This window comes from Mirounga leonina, unplaced genomic scaffold (genome assembly GCF_011800145.1).
Source record: "Mirounga leonina isolate KUSES-001 unplaced genomic scaffold, KU_Mleo_1.0 Mir_151, whole genome shotgun sequence".
Lineage (NCBI taxonomy): Eukaryota > Metazoa > Chordata > Mammalia > Carnivora > Phocidae > Mirounga > Mirounga leonina.
This window is the reverse complement of record NW_023270377.1, coordinates 29279121-29296798: the sequence shown is the minus strand read 5'-3', so window position 1 is coordinate 29296798 and position 17678 is coordinate 29279121. Positions and strand designations below refer to the sequence as shown.

Genomic DNA, 17678 nt, shown 5'->3' with positions numbered 1-17678 from the left:
AATTGTGCACATTGCTGGGGTCCTCACAGCTGTAATTTGCCTTTCATCCACTTCAATGATGGCCCAAAGAAAACACAAAACAAATCCAGCCAGAGCAGAAGGAGGGGAGAGGGGGATGCCAGCTGATGGTCTTACAATCGGCAGGGAAAAGAATCGCCTTACATAAATAAATTAAAAGCTAAGAATAGTGTAGGATTTAATTAAGCCTGACATAGATCAGTTGCACTGAAGTATGTCTAGAGGTGAGATCTAATCAGAAACCCGCACCCTTAAAAGGTGTCAGGCCACATGCCTCAGCTAGAGTACGCTTGTGCTATGTGGGGGAGTTCCGTTTGGCCCCAGACCTAAGCACTGAAGAGATATGAAATTTCCAAAAAACAAAACCCCTTTTAGCAGAGTATGGCACCGTGGAGAATCTAGGCGCTTCCAGGCAACCAGCAGAAACCATTCTTGCCCCTAGCCCAGTGGGCAGAAGACCCAGAATCATTCTACTCTCTTCTGGGTAAAGTGATTGTTCTTGGGCTTTGCTGTCACTGACCTCCAAGAGCCAAAAAAACCTAAAGGCCCATGGGCATTGGACCAAGAAATAGGAGAGGCTGTTTGAAAAATCAGCAATGGACATTCTAGTAGCAGTCTGAGTGTCGAGTAGGGAAACATCTTGTTTTGGAGGCTTACGACCAGAGTGGTTATTGATCCTGAAAGAAGTTGCTGGGGAAATTTTAGGATAATAACTGCCTGGGTTTCTCACTCTCTCTTTAACTTACAAGTTATACACAACTACATCCTGGAAACATGCAAGTAACACAGAAGAAGCAGAAGTCCATTTCATTGCTAACCAGTCTCACTCTCTTCTCCAAAGAGAGTAATCACGAGAAACAGTTTGAGGTATCTCTTTCCAGGCTTTGATTTATACCATGACAAACATGTATGTTTGTGTCCAGTTAGTGTGGTTTGGTTGGATCGTGGTTTGGTTTTATTCTGCATAAATGATTTCACAGCATTTCCTCCTTTGTTGGACAACCTTCTTCCCTTTCCTTTAACAAAATCTTGACAATACTTCAGTCCACACCTCCAGACTTACCCCATCCTTCTTAGCTCTTGCATAGCATCCCATATTGTGTCGACGTACTGTATTTTATTAACTGCTCCCCTACTTGTGGGCATTTGGGTTGTGTCTAGTTCCCTTTTTTCCCTATGATAAACAATACCATGATGAACATCTCTGAGGTTGCCTCTTTGTGCACGTTTCTCTCCGACAGAATTTCTGGGTCAAACGGTGTGCCTAGTTTCACTTTAAGGGATGCTGCAAATGGCTGAGGCTTACCTTTTACAGTGCGTCTGTCCCATGTGCAGGATAGTGGATCTCTAGTGGACATCCTGGGTTCTGTCCCCTGCCCCGTCTGCACAGGCCATGTAATCTCTGTGACTATCTCTTTTCCCTAAAGTGGGTGGAGTGCTTGCCAGAGGAGACTTTAGATAGTTTTAACTGCAGGGAATTGTAGTTGTGGGGACTTTTTCAAAAACTGTCCATTGGTGGAGGATGTGGGCCTGGCGGTATGTGGCAGCTCACTGGAGCTGTGGCCGCCGTGGCACAAGAGTTAACTCCATGCCTGGCTTCTGTAGGCAGAGCCCTATTCTCCATGATTAATGAGTTCCACTTGGTTTCTTCAAAGAGGGATTGTGCTGTGCCTTGCTCTTATTTATTTATGTTTTCTACTAAAAAATTCATGTAAAAAACATCCTTTAAGGTCAGTGCACAGTATTGTGCTGCAGACTAAAATATTCCAGCAGCCACAAGCAGGCCCACGAGCCGACAGAAAGTCTCCAATCCTTGTGGCCTTAGGACCGAGGCCCCCACACTGGGCCTGAGCGGAGCAGGCTCTCTGGGCCAAAAGGTGGCGTCCAGCTTTCTTCCGAGGAGGTTCGGGGCTGATGTGACCCAAGGAAAGTCATCAGGGGGGGTGAGGTGGTTTTCTAGTGGGAGGTTTATATGTGCAGGCCAAGCTGCTGGCCCCAAATGGCTCCAGCAAGGAGTGGCAAGTAGAAGAGAAGCCAAGGGGCCTGTTTGTTCAAAACAGTTTCTTCCAAGAGCACCACCCTGATTTCTACTATGCGCTAAGACAAAGGGTTTAAATAATAGGACTTTGACTCTGAGCATAATGGACAGTGTCTACTGTCATATATGGGTTTTACGGGCTTTTTTCTCTGACCTGCCAAAAAATCCAGGACTTCTGCCTCTTGGGCATGGGGTTCAAGTAGATAACTCGGGGTGGCTCAGGAGAGAGAGCAGCATGAGCGTGAGGTATGGATGAGCTAGAGATATGTTACTGCAAACACGCACACACACACACACACGCCTTGTTTTGTCTTCTAATTGTGCAAAATTGAACTCTTTAAAGATCATTAACCAACATACCCCCTAAGCAAGGGCTCCGAGCCAGAACTGGAGTGATAGTATACCATGTCTTGGCTGTCAGCAATCACGCTTTCTTTGTCAGGTAGCGGGACTCATTAACACGACGCCTGGACTGGAGTCCTCTGACTTGCTAGAGAGCAGCCGGCTCCAGTGATGATAGGAGTGCAGAGAAAGCTTTGAGCCAGAGGGGGCCTTGACCAACGTCCTATTCTCAGCCAGCCCGCCAGTTATTGAGGCTGCATTTCAGCAGACTGTTAAAGAACCATTTTGTCCCTTTGTGTTTCCTAACTGCCACCCAGGGGCTGGGAGAGGGGGTATGAGGACCTCAGGGGCCCGTGTGGACTCCCCATTGCTCCGCGTGGGCAGTTCTGACAGCAAGCACTGAGATGCGGAGAGCAGCATTAGGACCTAGACAGGGGCTGACGTGGGTTGTAAAAGCAGCCCCCCGACCAGGGAACCTCATCAGCCTCGGCCAACTGTAGACCAAGCGGGTAAGCTCAGGAATAGTGTTCATGGGAAGTCCAGGCCCACCACACTGTCATGGCTGTCTGGCTTTGCAACTCCTCATAGGGCCACCATCCCCTCCTCTTTCCCCGAGCAGGACCTGTCTCCGCCCGTCTGCCTTTGTGCCAGATGTTGCTCGTCTTCAACCTCCAGACTCCCCTTTCTGCATCATCCCCCTCTCCTGGCCCCCCCCCTCCTCTGTCATTGTCACACCATCACCAAACCCTTTCCCAGAAAAGTGTGGGGCAGATTCCCTCAAAGCTCAGTTGGTTACTTTCCTCCAAGGAGTTGCATTCTTACTGGAGACTAAATTATTCTCTTATGTGATAATTACAGTCCTTGGTCACCAGCAGGCTTCTGGGGGAAATCACCTCCTGAATGGGTAGAGAGAGGCACCTTTATGGAGCCCTTAACATCTCACAGAGTTGTCGATTCTTATGTTCTGAAGAAGAGCCTAGCTTTTAAGTATAACAAACTCCCTTGGTGAGATGCATAGGGTGTTTTCTTCAGGGACTTATGAAATATGAGGGGAAGCTTTAAGAAGGCATCTTAGGTCACATGGGGAGTGAACGCAGTTTTGTTTCTTCAGCTCCATCCTTTTGCTCACCCAGGTCATAGGGAACTATGCCACCTGAGTGCTGTTCCCGGTATGCACCTTTCCTGAGCATCAGGATTGGAGGAGAGGAGAAATGTCAAAGCCCACCGGGGGAGCTCTCTGAAATGTGAAAATGTAAGACTTTTATCTCAGGAAAAAATAAGATTGGGGAGAGACCCCTCTACCCTGAAATTTTATAGTTTCCTCACCTTCCTACTCTAAGAAGGTAGCCAACAAAAGAACAGCCTATTTCTTGTTGACATATCTACTTATAGTCATGAAGAATGTCTCTGATTTTTCCAAGACTTAGGGTGGAGGACAGATTCCAGAATTTTCCTCCATCACCGTAGCGGGGTTTTTCCAGCCTGCACAACTGTGAATCCCATCTTTACAGCAAAATATTTCTCTGGCTGCATTTTTCTTATTTTCACACCATTGTTGGGGCTCAGTGGAGCCATTCTGGCCTCAGCTGCTCATCCGCCTCCACACTTGAAAATATTAGTAGGTCATTTCAAAGCCTTCTCATTTGCAGTTGGTATTTCCAGGTCTTTTTAGTGTTTTCTCCTAGTTATTCAACTAAAAATAATAAAAAATAATGGCTAAATTCAAGTTCAGACTCCAGATATCTCAAACCAAGGCCCCCATGTTTTCCAGCTTGAAACCATTTGAAAACTCCAAAAGATATTTTTTCCATGACTTTGCATATATTTGGCTATCAGCCCAAGAGATAAAAACCCATGATAAAGGATCTTCTGATGGTGTTTCTAAACTGAAGCCAAACCCAGCAAGGGATAAATGGCTCTCAAGTACCCTGACTCCCTAATGGAGGAGCTTTGGCAAAGTTTTCATCAACATCTGAACTCTTGGCTCCTTGTAACAACTGGGGATGAACAAACTGACTTAGGGAAATTAAGTGTGGTCGGGCAGGGGGAGCTTCAGCCAATACTAAATGTTAAACTGAACTAAACACTTTGAAAGGCCAAGAAATATCTCCTGGTCCTTCATTATTTCTCATTTGTTTCAGTCTCGGTGTTATATCTCCTGCTGGGATCAAAACAAAATGGCTGAGAGAATTTTCTGAAGACTACTCCCGTCGGAACAGTCCAGTGATTTAGCTGGCTCAGGGGTTTCAAGAACTTGGAATCAAATTCCGCAAGGGTTCTAAGTAGCCAAAGAGCTTATCCCACATAAATCACCGCCCCAAACAAGGTGTCGCGAACGTGGCTTACGCACTTCACCACTGATCTGTTCGATGACTTACTGCATTTTTCGACCCTCCTTCCTCAATTTCTTCCTCTTTAGAAGTGTTGACACCTGTACCTGTGAAAATGAATGATTTCGATGATCCCCTGTGTGTAAGAGACTCTTCAATCCTTGCTTTAAAGGCCGGTTGCAGTTTGGTGGGTTAAGTGGCCATGTTATCACTGGTTTTATCAGTTGAGGTGGAGGCTTAACACTTGGGGCATAATTTACCCTCGTACTTCCTTGATTGCCAGTTAGCAGGGCTGGTTTCTAAGGCAAATGAGCAAGTATTGAAAACAGGGGACCTCGTGGCTTCCCCTTTACCTGTCCTTTTCGTGGTCTTCTCTTTCCACACACACCTTAAGATGGCTGCCTTCAGGGAGCAATGACCCAGGAGAAGACAGACCTGGGAGGAAGACTGAGGCAATGAGTAGTGTGGGGCCCTTTTCTGTGGGAGTCACCTTGTCTGCCTCAACCAGCAGCTTCTTGAGGGAGTCCTCATCTGAAAGGCCCTCTGACCCTTCTCATTTTCTTCCTGTAAGACACAGAATTCTAGAGCAGGGAAGAACGCCAGTGGTTACTTGGCAGAGGAGCAAACTGAGACTCAGGGGGTCTCACCCAGGCTCTCACACCTGGGGTGGATCGCCAAACTCAGACAAGAAGTAGGCAGCCTGTTCCCAGTGTAGTGCTCCTCCATAGCCCATGCTGCTTCCCCTCAGATACACAGCAACCAGGTCACTTAATCCACTGCTCCGAGTTGGCATGGAAGGGGCTCTTCATAGAAAAGTATGTTAGTTATCCTGCAATGATCCACATTCAAGTGACCCAGGAATGGGCTGTCCTAAATAATTTATCTAAAAATAGCCAGTGGTTTGGGGCAGGCTTCTCACTCCCCGAGCAATCTTGCAGAGCTCCTTTTACAATGCAGAAAGTAAACAGAACAACGTCAATGCCAATACACTCACAGGAGACCACAGCCTAGCAGAAGTTGGGAAAGTGAAGGTGGAAAGTTTTCTAAGAGTACTTGCAGAAAAGCAGTCTAACCCCAAAGAATCTTCATGTAAGATGGGGGGGGGAAATGGAAGAAAATGAGGGACAGCGGAAGATAAAGCGTGTGTGCATGTGCGCGTGCGTACACAAGGCGGGGAAGGAGAGAATGGGAAGGAAAGACCAAGAGAGAGCATTCCTGTTAGCAGCCTAAAGCATGCTCAGTGGGGAATTTCCCGGCTGCAGGTTGGAGTGTTGGGGGTGTTTCCCCTGCATAGCATGTGTGGTCTGACCAGGCAGCGTTCCAGACCCCACAGGGAAAAACACATCTCCTTAGAGTAGGTTTGGTTTGTAAACGGGTATGGCCTTTCAACTTTCGTACCATAGTGTTGCAGTTTACTGATAAGGACACTTGACAGTCTGTGACTCTTCTACTGTGGAGGGAGTTTCTGGAACAGTGAGTGAATGTTTTCGTAACTAGCCCCTACAGGCCCCTTGCCCTGAAAAATCAGGACTAGAGGGGATGGGTAAGAACTTGAATCACTCTTCACTGTGTACCTAACCCACCTCTTGATGGTGCTAAGGGGAGGGGCTCCTGGAGAAACGGGACTTTGCAGCCAAGGCTTCTATCACAATATGAAAACGACCAGATTTTGTTGAATTGTGTTGTTTGTTTTTTAAGTGGTGGCCACTCTGCTCACTTGATGACTTGAACTCTATGAAAGTCCTTTCCAGTCCTGCATGAGTTCACTTCTGCCTTTCACCCTGCTGGCTCACAGCAGCTAGTCGGGGGGAGGAGCAGAGACCTGACTCTCGCAAAGGGAAATCCAGGTGGAAGATCTGTAGCCAGGCATGGCAATCTCTTTGAATTCCTTAATGGATCAGGTAGAAGTGAATTCAAGCCAACACCAAGGGATCAGTATATGAGTGAAACGACTCAGGTGCTATGTTTGGAACCATTCCTTTCCATAGATAAAGGAGCTAGAACTCCCCAACCCCTACCTCGCAGCAGCCTCGGTTCCAAAGCATCCTCCTCCCCACTCGCATGTTTCCCTTCCTGGCAGGGGCCCAGCCTCATGTGTCCAATCCCCACCCTGGACACCAGCAGCACTTGGAGTCCCCTCTACAATGCCCCGCTTTCTTTTCTGCTGTTTTGGCATGGACGGGTCTTTGCTTCCCAACCATGGTGAAGGGCCTTGATTGTAGATACCTGATCCCATACATCTTCATTTTTCAAAGTCCTCAGTGTGGTTCCCGGGCACCTTGTAAATCCCCTTTGTAAGTGATGGTTGGTTGATTGGTTGGTTAATGAAGACGGCCCTTGGAAGAACAAGGTAAATCAGGCTTCCCCCCTCTGAGTAACGCCTATCACAGAAAACATGAGCCTCAAATTTCAAATCAGATTTTCGCATTCGTGAGAAATCCTCCTGAGTTCCCATCAAAGTGGTGAGCTGACGATGCAGGCAAACAGCCAGAGAGTGTATATCCAGTCAACTAGGATCCATTACTAGCCTGTTAGAAGAGGTTAGTGATGATATGGTGGTAATTGCGGTGTCCTGTCTATATCCAAAGAACTCGCTGCTTGAGGGTGGGAGGCCTCCTCTGGCCCTAACACAGTACTAAGAGTCAGAATTCAGGCTTTGGAGTCAAACTGGCCTGAGATTGAATCTGCACAGGGTCCCAGAGGAAATCGGGTCATAGGAGCACAAAGGTTGAAAGTGGAAGTTGTGTGGGTGGTAAGATCTGTTCCTGATCTGTGTTATCCTATAGGTGTGGCCCATTCCACTCTCCCTCATCCATCTCCCACTCACAGATACACCCACCCACTGAACCGGAGTCCTAAAAGGTCCTCTCCAAGTTTGTCCTTTACAAAAAAGAACAATTCAATTCAATTCCGAGTCCCTGGTCCCTACATGCTTTTGCTGTCTTTTGCTATCAGGGCGGTGCTGCCTCCCCTCTGTGTCTTGAGCTCACCATTTCTCCCTCCTCTCTACCCTTGCCTTTTCTAGCTAGAACTACAGGGACCTGGCGGGAGAGCCACACTCCTTTCCTGCCAACATCCTGAGGAAACAGGCTCAGGTTTACCTATTGGGTTTAACAGAAAAGGAAAGTGGCCCGTGAAGGGCAAAGGGGCTTTTAAGAAAAAAAGCTCTTTATCAAACACAGATATCAAGAATATTAGCAAGGGGACTAGAGAAAATTGCTATCAAAGTAAATTGCTTTTTGTACAAATGTTCCCTTTATTTGGGTTTTCCCCAGTGTGCCATTCTTTCTTTAAGGCTTGGTGAACAGATGCGCTTTTGAAAATGTTGATTAACTTATCCTTTTGTCGACCCCTTCCCACTCACCTAAACTCCTGGGAGCAGTGATTATACAAAAAGCCAAGTCAAGCCTCTACAGTGTTCTTCTTCACCTTGAGTAGCCTTTCATTCTCCAGGTGCAGAAATCTCAGCCACATCTGGGCAATCAATTTCAGAGAACCTTAGAAATGGACCGGTTCTTGCGAGGTCATCTCATCCAGTCCTCTATCTCCAGAGACAAGAGGCCGTGATCTCCTGGGGCGAAATGTTCTCATACTCATTACCATCCTTTTACCCTTTATCCTTTAAGATCAATGCCACATACACCCCTTTCTAGCAGTGATCAATAGTGTCCTAAGAGTTCTTCCCTGAGGGTATGAGATGGAGCAAAATGGCATTCTAGCCTCCAAGAATCTGTCACATCCTTGGCAGAAACCAAATCCCTAAAAGCAAGAACAGGATTTGGCCCAAAATTCACTGGCAAGAGCCCCACAGTTTTTGTGCTAGGCAGATTCCCATATTCTTATCCAGTGTTCTGCATCTTTTAACCGTGAAGGTGTTAAGGCTTATGAGCATCCCGTCAAAACAATTAATTGTTGGGAATGTGATGGTTTTCGTCCATGTTTGTTTGTTTCATACGGTTAAAAAAAAGTCTCCAGGGGCGCCTGGGTGGCTCAGATGGTTAAGCGTCTGCCTTCGGCTCAGGTCATGATCCCGGGGTCCTGGGATCGAGTCCCGCATCGGGCTCCCTGCTCTGCGGGAAGCCTGCTTCTCCCTCTGCCTCTCTCTCTCTCTCTCTGTCTCTCATGAATAAATAAATAAAATCTAAAAAAAAAAAAAAAAAAAAAAAGTCTCCAGGTTGACTTTCACAAGCTCGGTTTGATCCCTATGACGGACACCACCTGCCTCTTGTTGATTCATATTCACATCTTCATTTCAAGGAAACAGCCTGCATCGTAGGGGTCTGGAGAATAATGCAGGGATGGGCATTGAGGTGGGGAAGCTGGCGTGACCTGCAGGTGCCAATTGCTGGGCTATAAACATGCCAGAAACAGGCTGGATTTATGGCAAATCAGTGCCACATGGCATTGATCCTTTCAAGTGGGGGTCTTGGCAAGTTGTTTTGTTGCATCCCTTGCTGGTGACCAGGGGGATCAGAATGTGCTTTAGCACTTTGGTCAGGAATGAGGAAGACTTCTATCTAACATGATTAAAAACACGGCCTCCAGGAAAAGACTGAATTTCGAGCGTGGTAGTGATAGATCAATCCTCAGTTCGGGTCATGGTCAAGTAGATCTTCTCTGAGATGTGCTGATGAGGGAAAAGTTCAGGCCGGTCTGAAGTTCTTTCTTTTTTTTTTTTTTTCCTCTTGTTTGATAGTTTTAGCTGTCTGGAATTTGGGCTTGGCTTAAGCCTGGGTTTTTAGGTATCAATTTATAGTGCTGACCTCAAGGTTGTTCACCTGACTTGGGGTTCAATAAAACTCCTAAAGGGCCCATATGCTCGCTGGTGCCATCCTGAGCTGACGGCCAGGGCAGGCATAATTAACTTGTGAGAAAGAAAGAAATGATAAATCACCACGTTTTGATTCTCTTCTTTGATGTTTTACCATTTTAGACAGGTAATTTTCATTGGCTCTGATTTCTATAAGATGGACAGCATAGTGAATAGAGAGACTATCTTTCCCACCTCCCCCCAAAAATTATCATAAAAAAAGAAAAGATAGACAGCGATAACACTGGAGAAAATTCACAGTAAATTAACTTAGCTCTATTCAAGCCTGGGCTAGTCAGATTGGATGCCCGTGTTTGACCTATTCTAAGCCATAAAGAAAGCCAGTAGGAAAAGTAGACTGAGGAGGAAAGACAAGAGAGATTAGCACAGATATGTGGAGGTGGTCAGGCATTATGACATTCTTTGCAGTTCTACTTCTACATTAAAACATAAGATGATGAAGTGTGACTTTGTTAAATTGCCATACATTTATTTGAAATCCAGGAGAAAGACCCTCGTAGTATATGTCTGCTTAGATGCATGCATATGAGGAGGGTCAGTTATACTATATAAACATCACAGTAATGGCAACTGATGATGGGCATGCCATCCAGGTTGCCTTGGATAAATGCAAACCTATATTGGCAATGAACTACAGTCATTACAACAACACAAGTGAGGATTTTCTTGACGCGAAAAACCTTTTTTGTTTCTTTTCTTCTGGTTGCTGTTAGAAATAAAGACAAATCGTTTGAAGGGGAAAGAATCCAGTAATGTACGTACTAAATGATCTAGAAGCAGATGTGATTCTTTAGCTGCCTACTGTACCAGAGAGTCACTCTGAGGAAGGTTGCATCTCTGCCTGTTAGCCATGGCGATAGAACTCGTTATAACTTGATTTGTTTGTTTTCTTTTTCATTATAGTGGACATTCCAGAAATACATGGGAGAGAAGGCTATGAAGATGAAATTGATGGTGAGTATTGGTATGATTTAGCAGATAATCATGAAATTCAAGTTTGGTTATAAAGACGTCAACAAAAGTAATGCCCGGGGTATTGGAAGGCCAGGATTTAGAACTACCAGTCAGAAATATAAGTGAAAAGAATCCAGAGAGGAATGACGAAACCATCCATTGCTTTGTCAAGGTCAAATTTAGAAATTTAGAAAGTTTATTGAGTTCCCTCTGCCTAATCTGAAACAGGTCCCCTACGTAAGGCAACTTTTGACATTGATGGACTTCAAATCTGGATAAACCCTTTAGAAGTAAAAGCCAGGTTCCCCTATACGTGTCGCTGCTTGAACCCATTGACCTCTTCCCCAAAAAGGACTTGAGAAAATGAGTATAAATGTGAATATTCTCCTAGGCTTTCTGTGGTTTCCTGTTCCCTGGCTTGAGAGGAGCCTTTCTCACACTATCCAAGACTCCAAGTTGGGGCCCACTGCAAGATTTAGGTTTCCTTTCTACAATGCCCATCTTGTATTTTCATACTTATTAGAAGCTCTATTCTCCCACTTCAAATACACATACTTCAGGGGGCTGAAGCAGGGAGGGCCACCGAGCAAACATGTCGATATAATTTCTCCCCTTGACTCAGGGCAGCACAGGTCTCTCTGGGCTTCTCTGAGTGCCAGAACTGATCTCCAAGACAGATCACCAAGGTTTCCCTCAAAGAACAACTTTAGACCAAGATTGATGCATTTAAGAAGAGCAGTTTATAGAACAGCTGCTTTTAACCTGACCTTAATCAAACACTTCAAGTGCAGTTATAGAAACAGAGTGACTAACCCAAACAGCACCTTGTTAACTCAGTGCAGACTCTCCCGCAAAACCCCATCCAGCACTCCTTTTATGGACAAAGCTGGGGAACTGGCCTACAGGGAGAGGCTGCTGTACGTCAAGCAGCTGAAGCTCTATGAGGCATAGAGAGAACAGGGCGTGAGGATGCAGAAAGCCTGAGTCCTATTCCTAGTTTCACTGCTTGCTAATTCCAGGACCTTGAGGGAGTTACCTAGCCACCTACTTTCTTTTAAGAAAAACCTGAGTTTCTTCATCTATTAAAAAAAAAAAAATTATAATAGCACCCTGTCTTCTTCATGGGATTATTAGGAAATCCCACAAAATGAGCTGTGGATGTGGTCATGCGTTGGCCACACTATGGAAACCTGAGTATATTAGTCTGCTAGGGCTGCCATAACAAAGTACCACAAACTGGGCGTCATAAACAATAGAAATGTATTTTCTCACCTTTCTGGAGGCTAGAAGTCCCAGATAAGGTGTCAGCAGGGTTGGTTCCTTCTGAGGACCATGAGGCTTATAGATGGTTATCTCCGTGTTTTCAAGGCAATCTCCCATCTGTGTCTGTCTCCAAATTTTCCCTTTTAATATGGACACCATCCATATTGGATTAGGGTCCACCCTAATGAGCTCATGTTAAGTTGATTATTTCTATAAAGACCTATCTCCAAATAAGGTCACATTCTGAGGTACTAGGGGTTAGAATTGCAACATATGAGCCTTGGGGGACGTAATTCAACCCATAACAGTTAGGTAAGATGCATGTCAAGTGAGGTGTGGTGGCTCGGAAAAAAGTCTGCAGCTCGGACGGCCAGGGATGCTACATTGGGAAACTTGCCATGTAAAAAATAGTCTCAGCCTGTCCTTTGGTTTAACTTGGAGCAAATGGAAGTGGGGGGTGAGGGGGCAAAGAAAGAAGCGTGCCCAGAACACAGGACCACCCCAGTGCTCCAAAGGCACCCCGAAGCTTCGGTCAAAATCCTAACTTCCCTAGTAGGAATTAAGTTATTTAAATATCAAATACTTAGACCATACTAGGTATGTGCTGGACACCAAGAACTTTACAAATATTAATTCGTTTAATTCTCCTAGCAACCCAGTGAGGGATACATAAGAGTACCCCCGGTTTATAGGGGAGGGGACTGAGGCAAAGAGGGGTTAAATAACATGCCCAAAGTTACACAGCCAGGATGTGATGAGGGTGGGCTTTGACGCCAGCCAGCATAGTTCCAGAGTCCCCCCGATCGTCCCGGTGCTCTGGAGACCCTGTCAACCGGGCTGGGGAGGCTCAGTTACTTCACCTTGAAAGGGGCAGCGCCCGCAATCTCTCGTGTGCTTTATGTCACAGATGAGTACGAGGTGGACTGGAGCAACTCTTCTTCCCCAACCTCAGGGTCTGGGGCCCCTTCGGCCGACAAAGAAAAGAGCTGGCTCTACACACTGGATCCCATCCTCATCACCATTATCGCCATGAGCTCCCTGGGCGTCCTCCTGGGGGCCACGTGTGCGGGGCTTCTGCTCTACTGTACCTGCTCCTACTCGGGGCTGAGCTCCCGCAGCTGCACCACCCTGGAGAACTACAACTTTGAGCTCTACGACGGCCTCAAGCACAAGGTCAAGATGAACCACCAGAAGTGCTGCTCTGAAGCATGACAGATTGCATCCAAATCACATCTGACGTTTCATTCCAGCAAGAGGGGCTAGTGGAGATTACACTTTTTTTTTCCCTTTGGAAATTGAATGCCATAATCTCAATCAAACCGATCCAGAATACCGAAGGTGTGGACAGAATGGACAGACGAGTCGGGGGAGGCGGGGAGATTGCAGCCACACAGGGGGCTAGGACCCACCTGGGAGTGGCGCAGCTGAGTCATTGCTGGGAATAAGACGGGAGCTTATCTCTTGGGGTCACAGTTCTGTTTTGTTTGTGAGTTTGTTATTATTATATATTTTATTTCTTTGGTCTGTGAGCAACTCCAAGAGGCAGAAGAGAAGAATGACTTTTCCAGGATGGAAGCAGAGTAGTGGTCAGTGGTACTCTGCTCTCTCATTCTAATCAACACTTGAAAAGCAAAAGGTCTTTTCAGACTTTTCATCTTTTAGAAAAAAACAAACAAACAAAAAAACCGTCCGACTTATCCTGTCCTCTGATCGTCTTATGACTCCCGGGATTTGCTGTGGTGTAGGTCCTTCCAGCCAATCCTACAAGCTGCCGTTTCCAGTCCTAGCATTTAAGTAGGATGTTGTTGCCTTTAACTTTTTTTATCCAGGGGAAAATTGCCATTTTTGGGTCAGGATGAATAGCTCTTTCTTATATGTGATTTAAAACCAGAAAGGAAACTTCACACGTCAAAATCCATAGAAGCACCTCCATGTTAGAAGCGGACAAGCCTTAACATGCTTCGTGACTAGGAGCCATTCATTAAATCTAGACCCAGAATTTGTGGCTGTGAGGCCACTGCGTGGGGCCTCTGGTGGTGGATTTGCTTTTTCTTTTGCCTCCTCCTGGTTCTTCTAAAACATATACATACACATACACATGCACACACACACATTCATCAGGTGTCTACTCCCCAAGACGTAGCATTGTTGGATATCTTCAGAGATGGAGGGAGGGTGCAAAGACTGGCTGTTAGTATGTTTTCTCCACCAGTGAGATGTAACTGGTGACCACTGGACGAAAAGGAGAACAGTGGAGAGGGAAAAAGAAGTCCAACTTCTGTGATTGTGTCATGGCAAAGGCTAAGCAGACTCTACAGAGACATTTTGATGAAGTAGTCTCTTCGATAGGCTAGTAAACATTGAGTTTTCCTTGGGGTAAGAGCCCCCACCTCAGCATTTCAGGAGAGTCAGGTAGGATGTTTGCGAGCTGATTTTAACCCGAAGTGTGCAAGTACTATGGACCAAAACACTAACAACACCGCTTCAACCCCAGAGAGATCTATGTTCTTACACACACACACACACACACACATACACACACACAATTTATGTGTTTTTTATTAAGTGCCTTGAAACAATGAAGAAAAACTGTATTTTCCCTCTATGTAGAAATCAGTGAATATCATAAAAGTAAGGCATTCCTTCTTCCCAAACCCCCGTGACTCCACTGCCAGTTCCCCTAGCTCACCGCTGATCCTATTAACGGATTGAGCCCTGCTGCCGGAGAGGTAGGCATGGCCCTAGATGACTCTCAACTACTCCAGGACGGGAGGCATCGAACTGTGTGAAGGATAAGATTGTCCACGTCAAGATCCAAATCTTGATATCGTAGTAATGCCTAAAGATTGCCTGTGTGCTGGAAATACATTTGAAACCCAACCAGTACGCCCAGCCCATTGCTTATCAGTGGTAAACTGTCAGACCATTTTTGCTGCTATGGTCACCCACAATTTCATTTGTCTCCTACCCAGGTGAAAGGAAAAGGGTGAATGGGACTGGCTGGTTCCTTTCAATGTTAACTTATGGAAATGCTAGTTCAAACGGTAATGTCACAGTGTTTTGTATGCGGAGAGGGCAAGTCCAGACCAACAGCTATTTATTCATATGTGTGTGTGTCTTTGCAAGCCTTTGAGTTCTCTGTATCTACTGTGTATGTGAATGGTCATGTGGGACTCCGTGATGTTGTTGTGACTTTGACCTAGGGCCCCGAGTATAACTGCTGATCTCGGCACTCGTCGGCACAGGGGTAGTTAGAGGTGAAAAGTAAAGCTGTCAAGCCCAAGGGCTTAGCTTTAGGACCCACCCCCCCCAAGCTGGGCATGCAGCAGAAGCAAGTTCTTAACGCTTTATCGAAAACAAGTTTTTAATTAGCCCACCCTCCTCTTCGCCTTCCCACGTAGCTCAGTGTTCAGGAAGCTAGCAAGTCTTAGGGATTTCCAGAAGTTGCCTGCAGAAGAAGAGAAGTTCAAAAGCTTACCCTGGGGGTCCGGGCCCTCTCACGCTCTGTGGGTCCTTATACAGTGCCCCCCACCCAAGACCAGCCCTGTCTTCAGCCTGCAGTTCACCTCTAAGTTACGCACAAGCCAACCTGCATCCCCATGACAGTCCTCCATCCATACTCACCATTGGCTGGTTTGAAGCCCTGGGTGGGCCCTGCTACAGAAAAGCAGGCCACCCAGGGCTACGTGTAGATACCTCACCAACACTGGAGACTGGTCTATTGTAAGACAGAAAGACAGTGGGGCCTGGTTCTAACTCGGCCAGGGGGCACCCTGGTGCATTTGTTGTCTCTATCTGCAGGTAGGCTAGCTGACCCGTCTCCTTGAGTCATTCCCTTTGGGAAACCCAACTTACAGTATTGATCTATTTTGCCTTGTATTGAATGACACATTACCTCCACGCTCTCCCGGACTAGGCAGTCAACAGGGCCACAGGCTTGCTTTCTCTCTCCGGTGGGGATGGGGAGTCAACAGGGATGAGGGTCCGAGGAATGAGCATGAATGCAAGAAAACAAGGAGAAAAGTTAAACGGTCACACAGAAGGTTAACTTTTCCAGGATTTGCAGTTAAAGATATTCGACCATTTGCTGGCTGAGCCAGATCACGGGAACTTGAGAGCTTTTACTGTGATTCTTCAATGTAAAAAATAAACAACAAGGTCAAACTGTGTTTATATGATTTGTATAAAGCCTTTTTAAGATTGCTATTTAAATAAACATTATACCAGAGATATTTTCTGCATGTTTTTTGTTGGAGACAAAGAGACTTGGGTTTAGGGTAACCAAGTCATCCCAGTTTGCCCAAGACTTTCTGGAGTGTTAGCTCTGAAAATCCCTGGAAACCCCTCAATCCCAGCCAAACCAGGATGGTTAGTCGTTCTCCTGGGACAGTGTTTCTTAACCCTTCTTATGGAGTTAGTAGGTTGATTGGCTGGCTGGCTTTTTATAAAATGAAAATATGATGGGGATGGGGGTTGGGCTACCTGGCCAGGTGGGCTGCTTTAACTCAAAGGCTTGGCTGGTAGATTTCTGAGACTGTCATCCCTGTAAAACCTCTTCCTCCTAAGACATCGCCAATGCCCTGCAACTTTTGACTCTTCGCTGCTTCCTTCCTGTGCAAACATTTGCTTGTCAATATCTGTGGTGATTCTAAGGTCTGTGGCCGTGCTTCTCAACGTGTGGTCCCTGGACCAGTGGATTAGCATCACTTGGGAACTTGTCAGAGGTGTACATTCTTGGGCTCTGCTCCAGATCTACTGAATCAAAAACTCTGGGAGGAGGGCCTAGGGCTCTGTGTTTTAACCAGCTTTCTAGGGGCTTCTGGTATACTTTCAAGTTTAAGAACCTCTGGTCTAGGAGAAAGGAAAAGTAGCCTGGCCTCCCAAAACCAATAGGGATCTTTTCACCTGTGGGGTTTGGATTCGAAAAAAACTAGACTTTGGCCCAGGAAAGCTAAAGGAGGCCGTTCACTTCTAGGTAGTACAAGTTCCCAAGGGAGGAGGAAGGAGAAGCTTTATTATGAACTTCCCACACATACACACATGAATAGGAGTCAACAACCAAATTTGCCCCCATCTGGGGTTCTGTTCCCCCTGGAAAGAAAATTTGGCTCAATCATTTACTCAGGAAATGTTTTTGAGCACTTCCTGATTCTGTAAACTCTTGGAGCTTACACTCCAGTGAAGGGGACTGAGAGCAAATAGCCAAACACATAAAATAAGGATTGGTTACATAAATGTGGTGAAGGCAGTAAACAGGTAGCTCTGATGGAAAATTACTAGACAGTAAAAGTGTAATATTTGTGTTACGTGAGTTTGTATTTGCAAAACACGTCGCTTTGATACTGATGTTACAGGATTTGCTGTAATTAAATACAATGGTCTTTTATAGTCAACAACACTTGCCATAATGAAACCTAATGAATCTGAAATCTACTACAATATAGTTCTTTAAAACTCCTTTTAAAAAGAATTACTAGGGTTACTCCCACTAAATGGTTGACCAGGGAAGGCCTCTCTGAGGAGGTAATATTTAAGCTAAAACCTGAAGAGATAAGGAGGAGCTGGCTCAGCCAAGTGCCTGAGAGATGCTTTCCAAATTGAAGGAACAGCATTGAGAGATCCCCACTGTGAGAAAGAGTTTGCTGCACCCCTAGGAACTCAAAGCAGTGGGAAAAGTGTGGAGAAGAAGCTGGGGAGCAGAGTAAGACCCTTTCAGTCACGGGGCGGTGGGGGGGCGGAGCACTGTCTGGTCCATATCACTTTTCGGCTTTCCTTAGTTTATAGAAAAGACAGCTCCCCCCCCACCAGGCCCCTCACCCCCACCCCCACTTTCTTCCCACTCCTCACTGACCAGTCAGGTCACCACAGTCAAATTGCTGCAATTTCCCTCTCTGCCCCTCTG

The 17678-nt window shown here is 46.0% G+C and overlaps 1 protein-coding gene across 2 annotated transcripts in view; it reads left to right on the top strand.

Annotated features, from left to right (window-relative positions):
* NRP2 (neuropilin 2) overlaps nucleotides 1-16006 on the top strand; it is a 115078-nt gene extending 99072 nt beyond the window's left edge. For both annotated transcript variants that reach the window (XM_035007314.1, XM_035007313.1), the window contains exons 16-17: nucleotides 10463-10513; nucleotides 12684-16006. In XM_035007314.1, coding sequence (XP_034863205.1) covers nucleotides 10463-10513; nucleotides 12684-12988 — 356 coding nt within the window. In that variant the 3' untranslated portion in view covers nucleotides 12989-16006. The remainder of the gene's footprint in view (nucleotides 1-10462; nucleotides 10514-12683) is intronic.
* The last annotated feature ends 1672 nt before the right edge of the window (nucleotides 16007-17678 follow it).